A 25,265-nucleotide genomic window follows, 5' to 3' on the forward strand; every position below is an offset into this window, starting at 1 on the left:
CTTACTTCAAAAAGCACCAGTTAGCAAACCCAGAGGGGTTTCACATCAACCACTTTCCGCTTTTTGTAATTTTCCACATTCCTGACTCTTCTAAGTCTAGGCTGGCCTTCTCCCTATTCTCCCATTCACCCTGTGAAATGCCTAGTCACCTTTGCACAAATCCAAGTTGAGTTCAGTTCACATGGGACCCTTTTCCCTATTGTGATAGTATATTACTGTTTAACATCTATCCTTAAAGTTCTAACTAATGTCCAGCTTTGTTTGTCTTTAATACTCTTTACATAACCCATTTCAGAGTCACAACCTATCAAAGTACCATCTGAAATGGAAATAAAATTATGTGTTTGGCCTCTGTACTAATTATGGGCAAACCACTTGTGAGCATAGCTTTTATTTGACTACCGGGTCTAGGAAAAAAAAGGGGAAAATGCACAAGTTCCAAACCTAGAAAGGAAACATTTAAATGTACTGGAGGACCAGAGCAGCCTGCTGGGCTGTGAGCTCCTGTTCAGGTCCAACCTTGAGCAGTACTGCATGGTGGAAACAGCCTGGGCTTCACTGGAAGCCAGGAGACCTGGGTTTGCCTGTTTAAAGCTGTGTGACCTAAACGTTGGTTTCCTCATTTATGAACCATGAGCCACAGTGCCTGACTCATAATTGATGCTTCAAAAAAAGTACATATGTTTAAGCTCCCAGACTGGTTAATCAATGTTTCAGCAGCCAATTAAGTGACACAGGGTATGTTTTGTTTCAGGGACAAGCATAATTTATTTCTGTGTTATATATCATGTCACAAGCTGAACCACAGAAGCTGCCTGTCTACCCTCGGCCCTTTCTCACTGACCAGCCTGCTGAACCCATCTGGATCATGCTGGCTTAAACTCTTCGTTTGTATCCTATTGTGGGTCATGAACCCCTATGAGAATTTGATTAAAATTATGAACTCACCCCAAGAAAAATGCATGTACACATAAGCACACAAAGTTAGCATACAATTGTGAGGGGTTCACAGAGTCCCTGAAGTATATCCTCAGACTCTGGCTGAAGGCCCTGGGTCTAAACCATGGCCTGCAGAGGGCAACAGGGCAGCTGGAGTCCACATTGAGAGCTGCATTCAGGAAAGCTGGGGACGCTGTAGAATTTGATGAGTTTTTTGAAGGCACTTTTCTTCAGCATCATCATCTCTTCTGGAAACCTGGAAAAGATTCTGACCCTGGAGGAGCCCCCATTCTTCACAGAGGCCTCTGTGGGCAGTGGCTTCTGAGCACTCACTGGCACACTGTTGCAACTGAGGGAGCGCACCGTCTTCTTCTTAGTCTGCACAGACAAGTAACTGAACAGGAAGGAGGACAGCTTGTGCTTGGTGGCATCTGGGGCCTCTTCTGAAAAGCAGTCATCAACTGGGTCCAGCAGGGTTTCAAGATGGAGGCCGTTTTCCCTTTTCATGGGACCGGCTCCCACACGCTGAGGCTGCTTGATGATCTTCCTGGCCTGGACTGGATCATCTCCTGCCCCACTGACAGACTGAAGGGACGTTCCACAGGCCCAGGCTCTGGCGCCCCTGATTTGGGAGATGAGGTTCCCAACCCGAGGGCTGGGTTGGGAAGTACAGTGCTGACTCAGGATGAGAGTGGCAGCATCTCGAATGAGATTCCAGTCTCTCAGGATGTCATCCCTAGTGGTAAACTGGGATGTCACAGTGAAACGGATGATTAACTTGTCCTGGATAGTGGCCGGGATGAGGAAGAGACGGCCAGCTTTAGCTATTTCCTTTAACACATTTTCTGTGAGACAATTAGGACCCTGTTTGAAAAATAAAGGAAGTGAAGTCTCCATCGCACCCCCTGTCAGCATCCCCAGAGCCCAGCATTTGTGTTTCCGAGAGGCTCTGGAGCACCACAAGACATCATTCACAGAGGGGCCTGGAAGATGGTATTACCTTTAGACGAAAAACCACCAGGCCAAGGTGCCTCTTGGCAGGAATTTCAAAGGAAGGGTCGTTTCTGACCAGAGATTCAAAATATTTAGCCATTTCAGTACCCTGGAATTGCAAGTATAAAAAGAACTGAGATTAATCATCAGACAAGAGACTATGCATAAACTTTCAGACTGCTAAATGGTTTTAAACCAGGGCCATCTTCCCGTCACAGCCGTTGTAAGCGGCTTCTGCCTCATTGTCATCTCCATTTGATTTTGCTCATATTCCAAGCTGGAAAATTTCCAATGGCGCCCTGTTTCCTGTCACATCGGATCCACCTCGAGAACTCATCTCAGGGCCCTCTTTCAACTCAGCCCCAGAACCCAGAAGGCATGTGCTTTGCAGTCCAGGCAACCCGGCCTCAACTCCTGATTTCACAGCTCCTTGACTGGCCAAGTGGGCAAGTGAGGGCCAAAACCCAGTCCATGCTCTGCGTTCCCAGCCAGGTGCCTCATGCGAGCTGCGTGTGCCTAAAGGAAGAGATGCCTGTTTGTAGTGCACATCAAGTTGCCATATGGGCTAGTGGCGGCCCTGCCCCATCCTAAGCCTACATGCTTCACTTGCCTCTCAAACCTCTTCTCACCCTGTACCCCAAATGCCCTTTTCATCCCGTTTCTGACATTCCATAGAGAACATATTTTCACATCCTGTCTCCACCCATCATGGAAAGGTTTTGGACCTGGTTAATGGATACAGAGTTTCTGCTCGGAATGATGAAAAAATTCTGGAAATAATGGTGATGGTCACACCACATTGTGAGTATTCTTAATGCCACTGAATTGTACACCTAAAAATGAGTAAAATGGTACATTCTATGGTATGAATATTTTGTTACAATTTTAAAATGTTAAAGGCTTTGTATTATATTAATCTTCCACTGAAGTTCATACCATCTTTTTAAATGTCCTGGGGTTTTTTGCTTTTTGTTTTTAACCCAGGATTACTAACTAAACAAGGACAGGACTTGCCTTTTCTTTTCTTTTTAAAAATTTCTCCAAGCATCCAGAAGATCTCAATAAAATATTTGCTAAGTAATTCTATCAGTTAGTTCTCATACTTACTGCTCTATTTCAAGAGAGGGCAAGGGAGTTAGCTGAACCCCCTTTTTTTTTTTTTTTTTGAGCGATAGGGTCTTGCTTTGTCACACAGGCTAGAGTACAGAGGCATGTTGCACAATCAAAGCTCACTGCAGCCTTGAACTCCTGAGCTCAAGTAATCCTCCCACCTTCACCTCCTGAGTAGCTAGGACTACAGACATGCACCACCATGCCCAGCTACATTTTTTAATTTTTTTGTAAAGACAGTGGTCTCACTAGGTTGTTCACCCTGGTATCAAACTCCTGGGCTTAAGCGATCCTCCTTCCTAGGCCTCCCAAAGTACTGGGATTACTGGCATGAGCCACCATGTCTGGCCCTGAGCCTGTCTTTTGACCATAATGAAATGAGTTTCTCCAAATCTTTCTCACAGCCCCTTTCTCCCCTGCGTGGTCAGTTTCAAACAGCACAGGAGTTTTGACCTGCTCCATTTCTAACCTGGGCCCCTTCACCCCTCCTTAGGCAACCTGGTGATCCCTTGCTCCTGGGAGGTCACCATATTGATGCCGAACTTAGTGCGGACACTCAATTGGCATAGCACACCATAGCCCAGAACTCCCACCTGGGCTATGGTGGGAGCAATTGAGCTTCCCACCTCAGCCTCCCAAGTAGCTGGGACTACAGACACGTGCCCCTGTGCCCAGCTCAATCTTTCCATTTTTTAGAAGGAACCAAGGGAAAGTGACTTTCCCAAGGTACAAGTGACAGTAGGTAGATCTCCTCCCACTGTGCTTTTATCCCTCCTACAACACATGCTGTTTGCAACAACAGAAGCAGAGGTCAGGGGAGAGGAGAATACAGAGCACAGGCAGCACTGCCACCTCCAAAGCCCCACTTTACAGGTCATGAAAGCAGAGCTGCTGCCAGTGCCCTGCACCGCTCTAGGTCAAGGGCAGGCACAGCGCAGCCATGGCCAAATATAGCCCCCACCTGTGTTTGTAAAGTTTTTTGGAACACAGCATTCCCATTTGTTTACATATTGTCTACGGTAGCTTTTGTAGTACAGAGGTAATTACAATAGAGTATGGCCCACAAAGCCAAAAATATTTAGTATCTGGCTTTTTATAGGAAATGTTTACCAATCCCTATTGTAGGTGATAGGAGATGAGGATGATGATGATGATGATGGTGATGATGATGACAATTTATAATTAGATGAAGAAGGAGATGATGAAGAAGGGGAAGAAGAGAAGAGGAAGAGGTACTCATTGAGTACTTAACTGAGTAGTAGGTAGACCCTGTGCTAAGGGCTGCATATATATTATCTCATTTAATTTGAGAGAGGTAGTATCCTTTTCTCATTTTTATAAATTAGGAAGGCATGGCCAGGGGTGGTGGCTCATGCCTGTAATCCTAGCACTTTGGGAGGCCAAGGTAGGCAGATTGCTTGAGCCCAGGAGCTTGAGAACAACCTGGGCAACATGACAAAACCCCATCTCTACAAAAAATACAAAAAGTAGACAGGCATGATGGTATGCGCCTGTAGTCCCAGCTACTCAGGAGGCTGAGGTGGGAGGATCACCTGAGCCTGGGGAGGTCAAGGCTGCAGTTGCTCAGGCACTACCGCACTTCAGCCTGAGCAACAGAGACCTCATCTCAAAAATAAATAACAATAAATAAATAAATAAGGCAGACAAATATAGAAAGGTTAAGTAATTTGTCTAAGGTCATCAAACAGTAAAGGGTAGAACTAAAAATCCATTCTTTAAAGCACTTCTCTGTAACACAGAAATATGAAATTTAATTTTATATAACTTTCCAAGAGCTCAGTGTAGTAGAAAGCAGCCCAGAACTATGAAGAAAGGATTTGGAATTGGGAGGCTTCAGGGAAAGTCCCGGGCCTTCTTCCCTCAAGCAGGGCAATTACTCCCTCTGAGCCTTGCCAGGTTAGAGTGACCACCCCAGGCACTGTGCTAAGGATCTAATGAAGAACTAGAGTTTATTTTTGTATTGAAGGCATTACGCAAGTGTCAATAATGATCATCACAGTCAAGTTGAAGAGATAAAATCAAATCATATCAAACAACTTTATTTTAATTCCATTTCTTCTATTGTGGGACATTGGAAGAACTTTGAGCACAGTTTTGTAAAGGTGTTTGAGTAGGTGATCACAGGAATGCTAATGAAGCAGAAACCAGAACAGATGGAATAGGCAGAAAAGCTTCTAGTGGAAGCAGAATTTAATCCATTCACAACATTTGGAGAGGAGAGGGTAGTTCAGTTGAAGGACACGGGTGAAGGTGCAGAGATGGACTGAGCATGAGGTCTGGATGGGTCGATGAAATACCCAAGCTAAGGTAGGAGCTAATCGTCAAGTCCTTGAAAGCCAGGCCCAGGAGTGTGGGCCTCATATGGTAGGCAATGGGGTTGCTAATAGGAATTCAGGGGTTTGACTTGCAAACAGAAGTGCTAAGGGAGGTTAGTCAGGATCTGCACATTGAATATCCAGTCCCAAACTGTAAGCAAAAAAATGTTCCTAATTACTTGTAACCTCCACCAACCATTCCCCACCCACAACCCTCCAGTCTTGAGTCTGCATTTCTAGAAACAGCACAAAGTGCCTAAAGTTCCTCAATATTGTTGGTGGCAGCTGCTCATTGGTAAACAACCAGTGGTGATTACAAAGGTAAAATTACCAACATTAAAACCAGTCATAGGAAACTGGAGAACATTATGTTAAGCAAAATAAGCCAGGCACAGAAGGACAAATTTCACATGTTCTCACTCAAACGTGGGAGTTAAAAAGTAAGCAAACTGAGCTCGTGGAGACGCACAGTAGAATGATGGTTGGCAGAGGCTGGGAAGGGTAGCAGGGAATGGGGGATAAAGAGGTGATAGTTAACGGGTGCAAAAATACAATCAAATAGATCTAATGTTAGGCGGCACAATAAGGCAACTATAGTTAACTATAATTTGCTGTACATTTCAAACTAACTTAAAGAATGGAACTAGAATGTTTCTAACACAAAGAAATGATAAATGGTTGAGTGGTGGATACCCAGTTACCCTAATTTGATCATTGCACATTGTATGCCTGTATCAAAACCTCACACATACCCCATAAATATATATGTAATTATTACGTAAGCATAATAATTATTTTTTTTAATGTTAAAAAAAATCATAGTTACCGCTTCCACCACTTCGTTTTGGTTTGTGTTTGTTTAACCAAGAAGGAATTCCCTAGAGGAAAGGTGGAAGGACAAAAACACACATAGGCAGAAAGGACAGTGTCTTCAGCTTCCCCCACTGCTTTTATCAACGGCTTTGTCTTGCATGTGGACTCTTGTAGAAGTGGGAGAACAACGCCAGTGGCCAGAGTTCTTAGTTAAGTCCCGCCTCTTCCATGAAGAACATGGGAGAGAGGCTGCACCTGTCTCATTTACCTCTGTGTCTCTTTCTTAGCACAATACCTTGTAATTGTTGAATTGAATAGAAATAAATTAAGCAAAATAGGCCTTCAATAAATGCCTGTTGATGCAGGGAGGTTTGTTCCAGACTTGGTAGGTCTACCTGTCCAAGCCAGGAGAGCTTTATTTCAGGCATAATCATAATAGTGCTAAAATATTCAGCCAGCTGTGACCATTGAGGTAATTCCAAAGCAGATAGGATCCTACCCTGGCCACACACACTTCCCCTTGATTTACTTTCTCTTTCTCTCCTGCAAACCAGACTCTGGGGCCAACCCTCCCCAGTGCTCAGTGACAGCAAGGGAAACGGTGAGACACTCAGCAGAGGACAGGCATCAGGCAGCCCTCAGGGCATGTTGTGCTCAGCGCTCCTCTGGTTAACAAAGAGAATCAAGTCCCAGGAGCCGAGGAACAGGCCCAGACACCTGAACCACACACCGCAAGTCTCCTAGGCAGATCTGCAAAGCAGAAACCAGCCTTCCTCGCCATGAGAAAACAGAGGAACACAGGCTCAGCCCCCACAGCAGCATGCTACATACATGTCTGACATGTGCTTGAAGATTCTTCACCCCGAAGGACCGAATCACGAACCAGAGTTTAATAGAGCGAAACCGTCGGCTCAGGGGGATCTGCCAGTGCTAGAAACAAAGGAACACAGTGCCCAAGGTTAGAGACAAGGGTGCCCCATTCCCTCGGGCATTTCTGGGCATTATCTGTTGCCTGCCCAGCCCTCCCGGGATGGACGATGTCACCATGACTCTGGGAGTTGTTGCTAAGGAGTAAGCCAAGCTCCCCAAGGGTTGCCCCATCGTGTGACCAAATCACTGATGAAGGTGGCCAATAGTGACTTGTCTGAGAGCCAGACAAGTGGAAGTCAAGTCCATTACCCTGAACCAATGAGAAGGGCACTTTGCTTTAAAGTGCTGCTTTAAACATTTCATCCCGGCCCAGAAATTCAACATAAGGGAAATACATTTTTACTCTAAATGAATCTATATTCCTTGAATAGCAGAAAATAAAGTTCTATTTTTATTCCTCCCAAAATGTAAAGTAAAGTAGTTAGAGCGCAGACACTAGAGCCCTGCAGACCTAGGTTTCGCCTCCAGCTGTGCCACTTATTAGCTGTGTGACCTTGGGTAGTGCCACCTCACTGGCTCATCAGTCCGGGACATAAAGAACCAATTGCACCTCCCGGGCAAGTGGTGTGAGGACAAAGAACGCCAAGAGCCTCAGAAGAAGTTGTCAGTAGGTGTTGGCTATTTAGATTATTTTAAAATGTGAGCTACAAATCACAGTAGCATTTCTGTCTAGAGCCAAGATGACCCCTATTTAACCTTACACTGCCTTGTTCATTTTCCTATGAGATTCCTGTGATCTGAGAGCCATCACTCCAGCTGTCAGATTTCAAATGAGCACCCAAATTTCTGCCGCTGTTAGATGAAAATTGACCCTTTGCTCCTGGTGGCCAAATTCAACAGAGCTTAAAGTTCAAGGTTGCAGTCACCATACATCTGAAAATTTCCAAATCAATTTCAGACTGATTTCTCAGATCTGAAAATAGAGCAGAGGATTTGGAAAACATTTGCAGTTATTCTAATGAGTCACGTGGTTTCCTAATGACATCTCCCTCAAACGTCAGAAAGTTTCTACCACAATTTCTGTTGACTAAAAATAAATGTTTGTCCCACTGCGTATTTATCTGCCCATACACAAGATTATCAAATCCTCACAAATGTCCTCACCTTCACCCTTCACCCCAGTTTCCTAAGCCAGGCACAGTTGGGATGTTACCCCTTTGTTGATGGACAATGTTTCCCCAGCAGAAAACTACTAAGCCTTTGATTTCCAAGCAAAACTCTGTTGTGCTGGGGAGAAGCTTGGGGGCTTTTGTGCCAGCAGAAGGCATCAAAACCTGAAAATGGAACAAAATTGCTGTAACAAGGAAAGTGTCAACTCCACCTCTTGTCCAATGGACACTCCAAGAGAATAATGAACGGATGATAGGGATCATCTCTCAAAAGGTTCTGGTTTCCAGATAGTTATAGCCAATTTATTTCATATAGAGAGAGAGCTACTTTATTTTACCAGCAAATAAACCAGGATAGGCAGAGGTGATTTTATTTTGATTTCTTCACAATCTTCCTTATTCCCAGTTGCTCCTTTTCTTGTCACTATTCCAAAACTGATCCATGCTGACTCAGCAGAGTGCTTCTAGCCAACATTTTCTGTCGGATCAAAAAATCTGGACGTATAAAGCCTGACAGGGCTCTTCTTTACCTTGAGGCATCTCCAGCCTCCTCTGTGTCCTTGTAAGGTCCTTGCAGGGCTCCCTTGCCAAGGCTAAGGTAACGCTCCCTCCACTGGTGCTCTCTGTCCAGTGAGATGCAGAAAACAGGGAGCTTCTCCGCTGTCAGAGAATCTAGCCCTGATTTTAGGTGATTCCAGGACCCCAGGGGTTAAGCACCTAAGTCTTCTCTCCTGGGATGCTGCCCTGTTTCTGGCTCATCTCAGAGCATGACTGAGCTTCTGTTCAAAGCTGCAGCCACCTGGGTGGGAAAGACATTGGGCCCAGGTGAGAGTAGCTCTGAGGACCCTCAGGATCATGAAAAAGATAGCAACTTCACTTTTCTAGGAGTTTCTTCATGGACTTGAAAATCAAATCCATAGGATTAAAGGTGGGGGAAGGGTAAGTGTAAGGCAGTGCCTTCTGGGTGGAGAGGTAAAAATAATAAGGTTCCCCAGAGCAGGGCTGGGAAGAGTTTACTCTAACATTTTTATGAGTTATCTGGAAGACAGAGAGCACTGTAAAATCTCCAAACTCCTAGGAATGAACCCCGGGAAGATCCTGAGGCACTGTGGTAAATGAATTTAAACGGTAACATGAAATTCAAAAGGGCAAGGGTGAATATAATGTTCCTCAGTTATGATGACCCAAATACACTCATAGGAGAATGGGCATCAATTCACACTCAGGAAGCAAACCTACAGTTATCCCTAAAGATATCTGACCCTTGGGCTGTTCTGGAATTTTTTAAATTTTTCGTTAAAAATCTCTGAAAACCTACCAGAAAGAGCAGTGGAGATAAAGAACCATTATTTTTCTTTCTTTACCTCTAGAGGGTCTGCTGTCACCACCAGTAAGCCGTGAGGCTTACCGCTGCAATTCTAATCCAAAAGCTTCAAAAATCTAAAGAGGGTGTGGACTGGTCCAAGGGAGAATAGCCAGTATAATCAAGTGATGACGAAGCTATTATTTTAAGACTAAAAGGGCAACACACTTCAGTTGTCCAAGAAGATAAGATAAAACCATCTCTTCACAAGGAAGGACGCTTACAGGGGTCAGACACTGCTCTCAGCGCTTCAGTGTATTAATTTGTATAATCCTCACAGCAAGCCTAAGAAGCCAGAACTGTGGTCATCAGCCTCATTTGACACAAGAGGAAATCTGGACACAGAGTTTAAGTCACTTGCCCGAGGTCACACAAGTTAGTAAACAGAAAGCCAGGACTCCAACACATGCCATCTGGCTTTAGCATCTACATGCCTAACCACTGTCATAACAAATCTCTGCAGCTTCAAAGAAGAGCTTTCAGAAATACTATGCCTACCATATATTGAGCACTTGCCACACGGCTATTTTGCTAGGCGATCCACACGTGTTCCCATTTAAGCTTCACAATACCCTATGAATCAATGCCACTATTCTCATTTTACAGATAAGGAAAGCAAGGCTCAGAGAGGTCCAGTTAGTTTCCCAAAGGGCCACTGCTGGAATGGAATTCCAAACCAAGCTTGCCCCCACTCTGCTCTGCTGCCTCCGTTGGCCAGGTTATGTGTAATACATTCCTTTACATCCCTGTCTCCCCTACAAGTAAAGGAAGGGCTCATCCTCAAACTGCGGAGTCAATTTGTTAAGAACTCGTTTCCCTCAGGCAAAATACTGGCTGAGGATGTGGAATCAAGAGAGTTGAGGTTAGCTGGGCGCGGTGGCTCACGCCTGTAGTCCCAGATACTTCGAAAGCTGAGGCAGGACAATCGCTTGAACCCGGAAGGCGGAGGTTGCAGTGAGCCAAGATGGCGCCACTGCTCTCCAGCCTGGTTGACAGAGCGAGACTCCGTCTCAAAAAAAAAAAAAAAAAAGAAAGAAAGAAAGAAAGAAAACAAAAGAAAAGAGAGAGAGTGAGTTAGAGAGTTGAGGCGCAGTCAGTTGGGAAAGTCAGGAATGCTTGGAGGCTTCCAGAACCTCACACAAGTCCTGCAGCCCATCACTACCACAGAGCTGCCCCACAGCGCCTCTGTCAGGGACAAAAAAACAAAAGCGATTTCAGCAAGAAAGCTCTTTCCCCACCAGGGAAATTCTCCACCCTGCCCTGCTGCTGGGTAAGAAACAAAAAAGATGACCCGAGATGGAGGCAGAAGGAACTGGTCCACCTGTGGTAGGAAGAGCATTTCTGGGAATTAAAAAATGCCACAAATATTCAGGAAATGTGCACACTGCCTCAAAGGCTGGTCTCATTTTCTAGGGTTTTTAACCATTTTCTGGGTTTCATTCTATATACTTAGGCACAATTAGAAACCAAGGTATGCATTGGCAGTATTATGAGATGAGCTCATAGTGTGCTGCCTTCTGAAGGGAGCCACCGTACAGATTTTGGGGGGTCAGACGCCTACAGTTCCCACTGGCCACCCGAGACCACCAGGCTGCCCATCCCTGGCCACTCACCATGAAGTCGGTGGCCACGCCTGAGTTGGCATGCCTGAGGTAGATGGGATTCACACTGAAGGTCTGCTGCAGCTTGTACTTGTCCTTGACCCTGTGGGTTTCCAAATGGGCATTAGTGGCTGAGGTCTCTCCAGAGGAGGCAAGGCGTTCCTGCGTGCTCGGAGCTGGGCTGCTACACTCACCAGAACCCAGTACAGTCAAAATGCACCATCATCCACTTGGAAGGATTAAAGGTGAAGGAGTCGGCATACTCAATCCCCTTCAGAAACCCCCGGAACTCGGGGCACAGGAAGGCAGTGCCTGCATAAGCAGCATCGATGTGGAGCCACAGCCCCTCACGGGCACCTGAGGAGGCAAACATCACCTGGCCGGAGGGGAGGTATGAAGTGGGGAAAGATGTCTCGCACCTGGCCAAGCTGAGTGGTGGGCTGCAAGGATGATGTGCTTTGGCTAAATGAGAAATGGAGGGTGTGGAGATGGGAGCAGGTGGAGTCAGTTTGAAGAAGTGGGGCTGAAGGAGGCATCATTACCTCCTAACGGGAAAGTCTACAAAGCCTCACCCTTGCCTTTTTCTTCCACTGGGTAAAGGGCCAGCACCCTCTTGGCCTCAGCCTAGAACATCCTGGCACAGAAATCAATTTCCCACCAGCACAGAGAGCAATGTCAGTGCACCGAATACAAAAGTTAGAGGGAAGGTATCTCTCTTTCCTAGTGGTTTCTTGCTTGGGGATTAAACAGTCCCATCTGGGTTTCCTCTCTGCCTTTAATCTCTCCCATGATTTCCCCTACCCTACCCTTTTCCTTTTCTGAAGGTAGAATAGAAAGCATTTCTATTCTAGCCTAATTCACACTGTATTTTGGATATAGCCTGCATTAAGTAAAGTTCAACATACAAGTAAGAGGATGAGAAAACTGAAGGCTCTCCTACTGTCGCCTCCTAGGACAGAAGGCAAGGTAGGCCACCTCTAACTCTTGTCACACCACTGGGAAAGGCAATGTCCAGGGATCCCTGGAAGAGACCCTCATGACCTTTGGTGGTTCTTCCCATGTCTCTGCATTGACCAAAGAGGAACAAGAATAATCCCATAGAGCTGGTTTCAGGTCCTTGCTTTAGGAGACATTTAAAAATGTATTCCTTGTCTTCCTAGCCAGAGAGGGAAGATACTTACAGATGGGGCCCAGCTCTGACAGGCAGTCAAATGCACAGACCCCAGTGGTCCCTAGTGTTGCACAGACCTAGGGGAAAATTAAGGCAAGTTAACACAGGAGGGTGGGCTCGTGTGACACATTTGGCCTGAGAAAGATTTCACCACAGACGTGATCTACTCCCATCCATCCCACCAGAACAGTGTATATTTCAGACTGTGTTTTACCATGGCTCGTAAGAAACACATTTTATATAACAATCTAGTACATGTATACGTGTGTATTTGAAAAAAAAAGTTTCATAAAACAATACATACTCTGGCTATATGTGTGCACTCTAATATTTTATACTATATTTCTTTTTAATGCTGGTTATGACCCACAAAATTTATTCCATAACACACCTATGGATAGCACCTCATGATGTGTAAAATACTGTATGGGAGGACCTTTCTGCTTTTGTGTGCAGCATGTTACTTACCTGAATTCTGCCAAAATTCCTTCCTCACATCCAAGTTCTATCATTCTAAGCTTAGGCATATATCCTGACTTACAAAGACGGGCACCAAGCCCCGCTGCTTGTCTTCCTCGATGGCCTTCTGAAGAGCTTCCCCTCGGAGTGAGAAGTTGTCATCCACAGGCAGAAATTTCATCTTCACAAGGGAAATCAAACCAGCCTTTTCCACAGAGGAGTGAGCCTAGAAGGGCCACAGAAACCTGTCAGCAAAGAGTCATCCTGGAATGATCACCCCCCAGAAACTGCTGAAGCCTAAGACTCGGGAACCAAATATGATCATTGGAAGCTTGTCTTCCCTACAGTTGCTGGAGACAAGCTCCCATGTCTGAGCTGCTCAGAACCCCAGCATACTCACGTCTAGAAAAAAATTGCTCAAGGACCAAGATTCCAGAAGCCAAGCACCAACCCGAAGGGCTGTCCTGCGTCGGGCAACTCACCTGGTCAGAGGCATAGGCCACGAGTCGGGCATTTAGGCAGGACTCATCAGCATCGGGCTCAGACGTTTTCATTTCCAGGATTTTGTTCTTCCTTGCTGCCAGCAGGGCAATCAAAGTGGATTCACTGACCGTGCTCTGCAGGGGAAAAGGATTATCATGGCAGCCTTTCTGTATTCTCTTGCCAAATTTCCCCAGGTTTTCTAGTTTTTTTTTTTTTCTCTCTCTCTCTGTGTGTGTGTGTGTATGTGTTTGTGTGTGTGTGTGTCATAGCTATTCACAGAAGGAAATACACAGCTCCTCCTGCCCAAGGTGCCCATGTCCCTCCCCAACTTTCATTCCTATTCTGCCTTCTAAAATAAGCTTGCACCTAATACCAGCCTCTCTATTACAGAGGCCACAGAAACCAAAAAGAGAATGTTCTGTCCCTCCTGGATGTGTTTGCTCCCCATGTAAAACATATTTAAAAGAAGAACTCTCAGCTTATTACACAAATGGATATGGAGTTTGATTCCCCAGGAAGAGAGGATCCTGGCCTGTGTGAGAGGCTGGTGACTTGGGCCCATTTAGTTGTCAATAGCTCTTGTGACCTTGGGCTAACATTTCCCCTCCAGAAGACTCTTTTCTGTCTATGAAATGGAGAGCATCCCTTTAACTGCTTCCCAGGATGGGAGTATAGATTATCCAAACAAGGGTTGGGTAGGATTTTGCTCTGGCCATGATTGTGGAAATCTTCGGGGCCACCTCAGAAACTTCACAGGAGTCTTTATGGTTCCTTATCATTCATTCACCCAGTCTTTGATGTCTTTGCTTCTTGAAATCTTCAAGTGACCTACAGCTGATAGAATCCTGCTAAAAATGCCTGGCAGACACTGTCATGGAGAGTGGTGTGGACCAGATCCCACAGATATTAAGTGCCTGGGAGTTACTCCATAAAAAGAAAGCTATTTATGTAAAGAAGTATGTAGCATAATAATAATAATCAGCTGGGTGCAGTGGCTCGCACCTGTAATCCCAGCACTTTGGGAGGATCCCTTGAGTCCAGGAGTTTGAGACCAGCCTGGACAACATAGTGAGACCCTGTCTCTACAAAAAAAACAAAAAACAAAAAGCCAGGTGTAGTGGTGCACACCTGTAGTCCCAGCTACGTGGGAGGCTGAGGTTGGAGGATTGCTTGGGCCCAGGAGGTGGAGGCTGCAGTGAGCCATGATGGCTCCACTGCACTCCAGCCTGGGAGACAGAACCAGGCCCTGTTTTTAAAAATAATAATAATGGTAACAACACCTTCCATCTGTATTGCAATTCATAGTTTACAAAACACTTTCTGGCATTCTACTTGCTCCTCACAACACCTCTTTGAGATAATTATGATTCTTGTCATACTAAGATGAGGAGAGTGATGCTCAGAGAGGTGATGGGACTAACTCAAGTTCACATGGCTGACGATACAGGAGAAAGCATGGTTTGGATTTAGACAGGCATCAGTTTGAATCCTTGTTCTTCCGCTTATCAGCTGTGTAAGCTAGGGCAAATTATTTAATCTCTCTGAACTTCAGTGCTCTTATCTCAAAACATTGGGAAATGGTACTATTCACCGGCAGGGTTCCTGAGATAATCAGATGAAAAGCAAGATCATGTACCGCAGACATTTAGCATGTTCTCCCAAATATGATATCTGAAGTTGTAACTATTTGCTGACAATCCAAAATGTCCACAACATGCAGCAATTTGTCTTTCTTCCGAGGTTCAGATTTTAATCTTGCTGCAAGGCTGCAGTGAGAGAGGGAGTCACTTAGCTAGCAAGAGGACCCAGTGAACTTCCTGGTTCTCATCTCAGAGCAACATGGCAATTTTTTTATTTTTTGAGACAAGGTCTTACACTGTCGCCCAGGCTGGAGGGCAGTGGCACAATCATAGCCCACTGCAGCCTCAATCTTCTGGGCTCAAGCAATCCTCCTACCTCAGCATCCCAAGTAGCTGGGTCTACAGGCACATGCCACCACACCCAGCTAATTTTGTTTGTTTGGAGAGATCAGGTTTCACCATGTTGCCCAGGCTGGTTTGAACTCCTGGGCTCAAGTGATCCATCTGTCTCAGCCTCTCAATGTGCTCAGATTACAGGGGTGAGTCACCATGTCCAGCCACGATTTTTATTTAAAAAAAGAATTCATTGAATCCTTGCATATACTCTTTGAGGGAAATAGTATTATTATCTCTGTCTCATAGATTATAAAACCAGGAAACATACATTAAAGTAGAATTCAAGAATCTGAGGAATCTCAAAGGTCTTAGAACCAAGCCCTCATGAACGTCAAGGATTTATAGATGCAAAAGCACCTAACAATGTGTGTGGTCCATGGGAGGCACCCAGAAAGCTCCACTCCATGGCGCTACTCTTGAAAAAAAGAAATATTTGAAGAACCATAATTTGACAAGTATCCAGAAGATAGGGTCAGAGGATACGTTAATCAGTTTATGCTGTTAATTGCTCTCACTGCAAGGGATCTCCTGAACCTAGCAGGGAGAGAAAGAGAAGTCCTCTCCATGCCTTCTCCTTTCCCCTTTCACCGTGAGATACAAAATGGGACACCAAAAAGGAATTGTCAGATTATAGACTAAGAAACCTGAATCAAGTCATACTGGAAATGTGATCATGTGTTGGCTCTTTAATTTCTTTCAAAGGAAGTAGCAGTACATGTGAATGAAGCAGAAGCAGAGGTGGGAGTAGAGGTGGAAGCTGTGATGATGGTGCTGTTGGTGATGACGGTGTGGGTAATGTGGGGGAAACTCCATGGAGAACGGGAGAATTGCCAGGTTAGGGTTTGGCTTGTCTTTCACTACTTAGCCCCCATGCTAGGTGAAGCTTTGCCAAGGGAGGTACCTGCAGGACGCCTCCGCCCTGGCTGCTGGGGTGGTGGTGCAAGAAGTGCTCTGGAAGTCCCAGCATTTTTGCCAACCAGTCCATGACGTTCATCTCCAGCTCTGTACACGCAGGGCTGGATGCCTGAGAAAGGAAAAGGAACTTCAAACTGCACAGCCCCAGGGCACTGAGGTGCCCCCACGAGCTCCAGAAACATGTCTGCCCCTGATGGTGTCAATGGGAACATTTCTGGAGAAGGGGTCATGTTAGGCCATGTGCCTCTCTCCTGGTCCACTCTCTGTCAACCAAAAGAGAAAATAATGTGGGGTTTTGGATTCATGCTGCCCTCAATGAGGCGAATTCTCCAAGGCTCTATGGAGAAACAGCCCTAGAAATGGTTGGCTTGGATTTGGTTCTCCAAGTCGCTAAAATACATAGCTGAGAAGTCCTCAAATGCCCAGGGGGAAGTTTTCCTAGAAAAGATATGAATACCCCCGCCCACCCACCCACACACCCATAGGAGTTCAGGCTTAAAATAAAAAGATGTTCTGGAAGGCTTTTGGCACCATTTAAAGCTGAGTGGTGCTTAAGGGGTTATTAAGGGAAGTCTTAGGACATATCTCCAGCTACTCAAATACAAGAGCACAGAGGAAGTGGTGACTCAATAGGCATGAAATTGCTTAGGTAAGGTCACAAACTGTGGCAATAACCAGATCTGTATCCAAGTCTTATCTGTGTCTCTATGAGCTGTATGATCTGGGGGAGATAAGTTGCTTAAGCCTCGATTTCTTCACCTATAAAATGGGATCAATACTCGTGATTCCATAGGGTTAAAAGATGTGATGAGGAAATTAAAATAAAGCATAAGCTTAAAGAATATAGCCCTCATTAATATTTATTGTGGAGCCATATTCAGAAACCAAGACAAAATATGTCTGCCCTAGGATACCACTCCCTGCTACGTTCCCCATTGCGAGTAGTTACAGCCGTTGCTACTCACCCAGGTGAATCCCAAGCAGTTGATGGCATCAGCCAGCATGTCTCCTAGCAGGGAGGGCCAAGAGGTGAGGGCTGGGTAGTAGGCGTGCATATGGGGGCTCTGCCAATGTACCACCTGGAGGCAGAGCATGCACAGAGTTGGCACCAGGAGGCATTTCCAGCAGGCTTTCTTTCTCCAGAGACCATCTCTGGCAAGGTGAAGTGTCACTCTAGAGATGGGCTGACACTTTTAAGCAGAAATAAGTGACATAACTCCATGAAAATCAGACTTGTTCACTGGTGTTCTTGTCACTAATGTGGCCCATGTCCTATGCTAGATCATCAGTGGAGCCTTTTCATATATGCAAAATCCAGAAGGAAATATGCAAAAGGAAAATCACTACAGTAACCCAGTTGTGGGATTCTGGGTGGTATTCACATTAGTCCCCAGTACTTACCCCTCATGCCGCCCCTGCCCAGCAATAAAAGGAAGGGCAGGCCGGGCGCGGTGGCTCATGCCTATAATATAATCCCAGCACTTTGGGAGGCCGAGGCAGGTGGATCACGAGATCAAGAGATTGAGACCATCCTGGCTAACATGGTGAAACCCCGTCTCTACTAAAAATACCAAAAAAATTAGCCAGGTGGGGTGGCAGAAGCCTGTAGTCCCAGCTACTCAGGAGGCTGAGGCAGGAGAATGGTGTGAACCCAGGAGGCTGAGCTTGCAGTGAGCCAAGATCGCTCCACTGCACTCCAGCCTGGGCAACAGAGCGAGACTCCGTCTCAAAAAAAAAAAGGAAGGGCAGACTATGAGCTCCAGAAAAGCAGACTACTTGTTTCATCCAGTTTCTTGCAAAAGGCACCTTTTGTTTTTGTTTTATGGAGCACTGAGCTCCCTGAGCATGCAACTCAGAGGGTCTGGGTGAATGGATTCAAAGCTGTCCTTAAGCATCACATTGGGAATGTAGTGAGGAAAGGAGACGGTAGAGAGGAGAGCCCAGACCAAGTGTATGGGAGGCCAACCTCCAGGCTAAGCCCTGAGCCCACAATCAAAACCGGATGTAAGGAGGAGCTGAGTGGGCAGGAAGGGCCCCCCATCAGAACTCGGAAGCAGCCCTGGTGGTTCATCGGCCTCATGGATTATCTCATCTCTCCTCATCTCACTGCTCTGCAAGCATGCCCTGTTCCTTTCTGCATTTATGTCTTTGAGCAATGCTGTGTCCCCTGATAGAAAGGCACTCTCTATAAAGACATGACCTTCCAAAACCTGCCAGTTCTTAGAAAGCTACTAAATATTCATTTCCTCCTCGAACTCTCCCCCAGCTCCCACAGCCCCCTTCGATCCCTTCCCTGAGCGATGGAACTCTAGAATTCTAGATGTTTCACTCTACTGAGGACTCATTTGATAACCTCTTAGGGCATCATCCTGTTCTTTACTGTCCACACATACTTAGAGTCCTTCAAGAGCAAGGACCTTGTCCTGGACAGTGTGTATAGTATAAGGAGCCTAAGAATTAAGTCCAAGGACACAAGTTCCCATCCCACCTCAGTCCCTAACCAGCTGTGTGACCGTGTAGATTTACCATGAAGCTAATGAACTTAAGCTCCAACATACCATTTGTGTGGGTCTCTTTTGAGATTCATTCTTTTTTTTTTTTTTTTTTTGAGACAGATTCTCGCACTGTCACCAGGGCTGGAGTGCAGCAGCGCCATCTTGGCTCAGTGCAACCCCTGGCTCCCAGGTTCAAGAGATTCTCCTGCCTCAGCCTCCCAAGTAGCTGGGATTACAGGTGCCCACCACCATGCCTGGCTAATTTTTTGTATTTTTAATAGAGACAGTGTTTCACTATGTTGGACAGGCTAGTCTCGAACTCCTGACCTCATGATCCACCCGCCTCAGCCTCCCAAAGTGCTGGGATTACAGGCATGCACCACTGTGTCCGGCCTCCTTCTTTTTTGTTTTTCAAAAGGAGGTCTCAAAAAGTGTTTACAGTACAGACCCCATAAGACCAGGAGCCTCTCCTGCACCTCCCTCAACCTCAGTTTCTCATCGTAAAATAAATCCTGTCTCCTAGGGTTGTTGTGTGGGTGGAGGCGTGGGCAAGAAATGTGTGAAATGTTAAGCTCTAACATTAACGGTAAACTAATCATGTGGGTGACAGACACATCACATATCCTGACTTGACTCAGAGAATCAAACCTCTTCCTCCGATTTTCACCATGCAAGAGTCATGATCGGTAATAACCACATCTCCTGCTCTCCAAGCCTTCTCTTACTTACTTCTCACAGGTCCCTATGGGGTAGGACCTACACATTATCTCTGTTTTGCAGGCGAGAACTGGGGCTGACAGAGAGAGGCCACATCCCTGTGGTCACACATACCCCATAGGGACAGGTGACCGCAATGAGGCAGAAGCCCAGACACCCGAGCAGGGTGGTGTCCTGACTTTTCCCATGGGGATGCTCTCTCTCTCTCATGAAAAGTAAATGAGGATTGTCTAACCAGGGTTGGAATTAAAGGGGAAAGAGAGTTTTTCTTCTCTTATTTTCTAGATGGTGGCAGGAAGAGAAAAACTAATTCAGTTTTCAATGAGGCACTGAGCAAAATGAGTAAGCAAAGGGCCAACTGCTTTCAGGCCAGCTCTCGGAGGCTGGTGTGGCCTGAGAGATGAGTTGAGAGATTTGACCGTCATTATCACTGTCCTTAGTGACAGTATTTTGGAAACCCCAGAGAAGGGCTTCTACCTCCTAGCTCTATCAAGAGACAATAGTCTGTTCTTGTAAGATAAATAAGATAAAATAGCCAGAAGAGCCCTTATCAAAAACAAACAGACCTCTTTCCAGAAATGAGCCTCACCAACCATACCCACAGCAACTGCTGGAATTCCTTTTGATCAAATGAATCAGCTCATTTCCACCTCTTCTGACAGTTGCTTTCAGTCTCACTCCCAGATTACAGTTAGCCCCTCAGCAGATTACATTTTACAGAATAAAATCCAGGAGATAATCTTATCAGGATCTAGCCTCCATAAAGCCTTACTGATATTGACATTTTCAAAAAATGCTTGTGAAATAGGCTGAATGGTCAAAGAGATGAGTGGCTTTCTATGAAATTGCCCTCATGGCCAGGCACAGTGGCTTAGGCCTCTCATCCCAACACTTTGGAAGGCCGAGGCAGGAGGATCACTTGAGCCCAGGAGTTGGAGACCAGCTTGGGCAACATAGCAAGACCTTGTCTCTATTGCTTCAAAAAAAAAAAAAAAAAAAAGTCAAAATTGCCATCACTTTCTGAGTTTGAATATTTTCCCACCCCTGCCTCTAGGCATATTTTTGTCACTTTTTTTTTTTTTTTTTGAGATGGAGTTTCGCTCTTGTTGCCCAGGCTGGAGTGCAACGGCGCTATCTCAGCTCACCGCAACCTCCGCCTCCCGGGTTCAAGCGATTCTCCTACCTCAGCCTCCCAAGTAGCTGGGATTACAGGCATGTGCCACCATGCCCAGCTAATTTTGTATTTTTAGTAGAGAGGGGGTTTCTCCATGTTTGTCAGGCTGGTCTTGAACTCCCGACCTCAGGTGATCCACCTGCCTCGGCCTCCCAAAGTGCTGGGATTACAGGTGTGAGCCCCCACGCCTGGCCTTTTTGTCACATTGAAGTCAAAAGTTCTTTGGGAATGATGAAGGCAAACCTCAAGTTGGCCTCAGGAAGAGCCTCTAAACATGTGTGGTTCAGAACACAAATGCCTCAAGCAGGGAGAGGGAAGACACAGCTTGTGTGGGGGTGTGGAGCCAGACAGGCAATGCTAGGGGCCCAGGCTTAGCCAGGCACATTCAGGCACCCACCAGTAGAGGTGACAGAGGGTAGGAGAAACGGCACAGCCTGTGAAGTAAGACTGGTCTAGGGTAAAATCCTGGATCTACCAGGTACTAATTCTGTGACTTTGGGCAAGACAGTTAACTTCTCTGAGCATCAGCAGTTTCCTCATCTGTAAAACAGGGCCACTGGGAAGATTAAATTAGATAGCATGTCATGTGGCCAGCACAGAGCTGGCACATGGCAGGGAGCCCCGCCACAGGAAGGGAGTCGATGCCACTTTAGCATGAGCACCATGGCAGAGCTCCTCCCCGCCAGTGGTCAGGGGTGTCCACCACCCATCAAGGCAGGCTCCAGCTCAAGCCCATGCATCAGCCAGCTTCCATCAGCTTCCTGGCCCCACCAGCACTATCCCAGGCTGCACCCTCCATCATGGAAAGTATCAATGATTCAGGGAAAGTCCCTTCTTGCTCTTGAAAAGCAGCTCAATCACCAGACCTCAGAGGGGACAGGAGGGGTTGCCAGGGCCCACTCAGTTTCCTGGGCCAACGCAACCTGGTCACCAGCGTGTCCTTGCCAGGATGTGTTCCCCACTTCCTTCTCTTTGGTGTGGTCTCAGACACTGTATAGAAGAGTCTCTGGCTCCGTCGTCAGGGCCAGGCACTACCTCCAGCTTCCTCTCCCCTGTCTTACTATCCACAGTTGTCCTTTCCCCTCAGACAAAATGTTCACTTCTCCACCCATCCCATTAGACTTCCACACTTCTGCCAGGCTGTGCTCTGGAATGCAGGTGTTCTGGCCAGCCCTGCCCTGGCATCAGAAACCTCATGCCATGGCACAACTGGGAAAAAAAAAAAAAGAAAAAGAAACCTAATACCAGTCAAAGTCCTGCCCTCCACATGCCTAGCAGATGGGCTGGGGTGTTGGTGGCCAAGTGTCTGAAGGATGCATTCTCATCCCAAGCTGACCCAAAGCAGGTCTTTCTCCAGGCCACCACCCACCCTTCTGTGCCCTGAAATCCAGAACTGCCCTTGTGGTCACTGTGTCTCACCCCAGGCATGATGATTCGTTCAATGTCCCCAAAGATGCTGTCCCAGCTGTCGGGGTCCTCAGGAGCACTCTCAGGCAGCTGGGCTCGCAGGTAGCCAGGCTGCACGTCTGGTGTCACACGTCTCTCCCGCAGAGTGCTCAGGTACTGGCAGATGTAATCCACCATCTCTCTCCCTAGAAGTGACATAGAGAAATCAGGCTGAAATCCCCTGACTGGGCCTGACCGATTTGTGCCCATCCCTCTCAGGTCCAGGCCAAGAGACTTGGTAAAGAAGGAGACGGATTTGGCCGGGCACAGTGGCTCATGCCTGTAATCCCAGCACTTTGGGAGGCTGAGGCAGGCGGATCACGAGGTCAGGAGATCAAGATCATCCTGACTAACATGGTCAAACCCCTCTCTACTAAAAATACAAAAAATTAGCCGGGCGTGGTGGCAGGTGCATGTAATCCCAGCTACTTGGGAGGCTGAGGCAGGAGAATCGCTTGAACCTGGGAGACGGAGGTTGCAGTGAGCCGAGATCGCACCACTGCACTCCAGCCTGGACTCAAAAAAAAGAGAGAGACGGATTCATGGGCCGAGGGTAGGATCTGATCCCCTGCACTACCTTATCTTCAGAATTTAAAAAAAGAGTGAGGGAGTGAATGAATGATGGAGGGAGTTTCTAAGTGAGCAAATGAACAAAAAGGAAAATCTCCAAAGCACAAAACTCTTGCGCCAAAGTGAAACGTTTCATTTTCTTTCCCCTTCCTTTATCCACTTCAATTTTGATTGTCTCTCCTACCTTTCTTTCCTTCTCAGAAACAGAACATCTATTAACTATTTTATAGGTTCAATAGAAACTCTATAGCTCTTTGTATCCAAAAATTGTTACACACACACCCACCAGTTATATCTGTTAGCACAGATAGAAAGATTCCATGCCCAGTTCCGACAAAGGACAAAAAAATCTATTTTTTCACCATCCCCATTGAATCAGTTATTATTCATCTTTTTTGGACTCATATGAGGACTTAATTCAAGAATCTGATTAAAACTGTAGGCTTACATATACACAGAACTTTGTGTATAATTTCTGAGGCTCACAGAATCCCTAAAGCACAACCATGGATCCAGACCAAGCCCCCTGCCCTGGCCTAGGAAATGTGGCACCAAATCTTAATGACTTTCTCTCCCTCCTGCTGCCTCCATCAACACCTCAGTGCTTAGGATATTTTTTAGATGCTAAAAAAAATGTATCAAGTGAATGAACATATGAGTAAGGAAGGAAAAAAAAGTCAAGTCGAACACTCTGAAACTATTGCAAATTATTTATTCTTTCAGGTTGCAGTCTTCAGTGCCTCTGTTGCTGTGTGTGCGTGTGTGTGTGTGTGTGTGTGTGTGTGTACATATCTCTTTGTCTGTCTCAACATCCATTCCTTAGTACTCCCTGGGCTGCTTTTACCTAGGAGAGGGGACTCAGTTTCTCCCCTCTGCATCAGCTTATGCAAAGTTCTTAAGAACAGAACCAACCCCAGACAAAACTTATGAGACAAAGGTAGATTTCCACACCATTCTATCTTCCTTCTGCTCCCCTTCAACCCTCTCACATCCTGGTTCTTCTCCAGCAGGGCCCCACCAGAGATCTGAGAGCTCTAGACCTAACCCTCCACTGATCCAGGAACAGTGCTAAATGTATTTGTGTTCCACTCAGAAGATAAATATCCACAGGAACTTGCTCTCAGCTGACAGTGCCTTAGGAAAGCAATGGAATAAGCTAATGCACACTAATTAGTGAGTAGGAGGATATAAAACATTATAGAAATAGACATTCAAGATTCTTTTTTAAGCAACTACCTACTTTCCTGCTAAGGGAGATCCATGCCTGAAAACTGGATAACCACTTGGTTTTGCCTGATACAGAGTAGGCACCTGCTAAATATTTATGAAATGAATGACTAAATGAAAGAACGCTACTGATAGATTCACACATGAAGGAATGAATGTTAAGAAAGAAAGGATTTGCAGTGATTACAGAATATTGAGAAAATTTTTTTCTATTTCAGAATATGAACAATCCCCTTTTCCCATCTAGTGGCTCAGGGATCCAAATCCTCAATTTTGTGGGAAAGTGGGGAGGAAAAGCAAGGCACGGTAGTGTGGACATATGTGAGAGTGGGTATATGAGAGGGAGAATGAAAGAGTGGTTGAGAAAAGTTTTACACTCCGATCCCACATTCCTTTCGCAGAAAAAAAAAATGTTGCTGGTGCCAACTCTCAGAAGGCAATTCTAATGCTCCCATCAAATGTCACCCCAGAATCTAAGGGCCACCCACCAGCAGCCGTTCCTGCAGGAGTAGCAGCAGGGAAGAGGGCCAGGGATGCCCGTTGCTCACCTCTCTCTCTGTACTCCTCAGGCTCCATCATCTCCCTTGGGCTCTGGCTCCTTCTCACAGATGGACACGCAGGAGGTGGAAGGCGTGAAAGGCGTGGAGCAGCCCGGCTTCCCTCTTGCCAGTCCTGCGCACTCCCTGGCAGCCAGTGTGGGCCCTTTATTTAAAGGGTTCTTTCTTTGACCTTAGCTCCGCCCTTCAAAGTCCCTTCCTCCAGGTTTAATTAATTCCACCCTTTCTTTCCCCAGTCCTTGTAGAAAACAGCGACCACAACTTTGACTGGTCAAGAGAGCCAGGATAAAAGGCGCTTCTAAATTAAGCAGTGCACTTAGCAACCCAAGCCTGCAGGCAGCCTCCAGGTGGATGCCGTAAAAGAGCCCTCAGTTCTTTCTGCCCCTGGATTCAGACAATAGAGCTCCAACCTCAGACAAGCTCCCAGCTCAGTAGACCAGAATAAGGCCAAGGGTATGCAGAAAAAGTAGCACAAATTATTAGTATTATTCCTGCCCCTGTTTCCTTATCAGCAGTAGGGAGGGAGGAACAGGCACTAATAGTGATGCCCCCTGTGCCCAGGAACAGGCAGAAGTTATCACTGACCACAATGGATATTTCTATTACAACATACTACCTGTTGTTGTAAAGAATGAGAAAACACAGTTATAAGCCAAAAAGAATAGAAATTAAAACATCACCCCAAATTAATCACTTTTAGCACTTAAAGAAGTAGAAGGGGGGCGTGTAAAGGGACCTGCAGCAACCCCTGTAGGGAGGGGAAACACTATCCTTGGCGTTTGATTTCTGAGTAAAAAGTAATCCAACGTTTTCACGTTGCCAAATGCAATAGTCTTTCTTGTTTATTTGTTTCCAGTCGTCCTTCTTGTTCTCTTGGTGGC

At 46.1% G+C, this 25,265-nt stretch overlaps 1 protein-coding gene across 4 annotated transcripts; it reads right to left on the reverse strand.

The window, feature by feature from the left end:
* Positions 1–741: 741 nt before the first annotated feature.
* On the reverse strand, positions 742–24,509 carry HDC (histidine decarboxylase). Of its 4 annotated transcripts, none has more exons than XM_510396.6 (12): positions 24,376–24,509; positions 22,004–22,176; positions 17,164–17,277; positions 16,185–16,307; positions 13,307–13,441; positions 12,907–13,050; positions 12,376–12,442; positions 11,389–11,551; positions 11,207–11,297; positions 7,023–7,121; positions 1,940–2,041; positions 742–1,803 (listed from the first exon to the last, which is right to left on the reverse strand). In XM_510396.6, the coding sequence occupies exons 1-12, from the start codon at positions 24,404–24,406 to the stop codon at positions 1,057–1,059; spliced, it is 1,989 nt and encodes a 662-aa protein (XP_510396.1). In that variant the 5' UTR covers positions 24,407–24,509; the 3' UTR covers positions 742–1,056. The 4 variants fall into 4 exon arrangements, with proteins under 4 accessions (XP_510396.1, XP_003314713.1, XP_009427376.1 ...); XM_009429101.4 differs by having other exon boundaries at positions 963–1,803; positions 11,389–11,656; positions 24,376–24,494; XM_003314665.5 differs by lacking the exon at positions 7,023–7,121.
* Between the last annotated feature and the right edge of the window lie 756 nt (positions 24,510–25,265).

This window comes from Pan troglodytes, chromosome 16, assembly GCF_028858775.2.
Source record: "Pan troglodytes isolate AG18354 chromosome 16, NHGRI_mPanTro3-v2.0_pri, whole genome shotgun sequence".
NCBI classification, from domain to species: Eukaryota; Metazoa; Chordata; class Mammalia; order Primates; family Hominidae; genus Pan; species Pan troglodytes.

Coding starts and splice junctions, on each gene's coding strand:
- HDC (XM_009429101.4), bottom strand. CDS start 24,406: ATGATGGAGCCTGAGGAGTACAGAGAGAGAG. Junction 16,308..17,163: donor ACTGCTTGGGATTCACCTGG/GTGAGTAGCAAC, acceptor TTCCTTTCTCAG/GCATCCAGCCCTGCGTGTAC. Junction 11,657..12,375: donor GTCAGAGCTGGGCCCCATCT/GTAAGTATCTTC, acceptor TTTCTCATTTAG/CCAAAGCACATCATCCTTGC.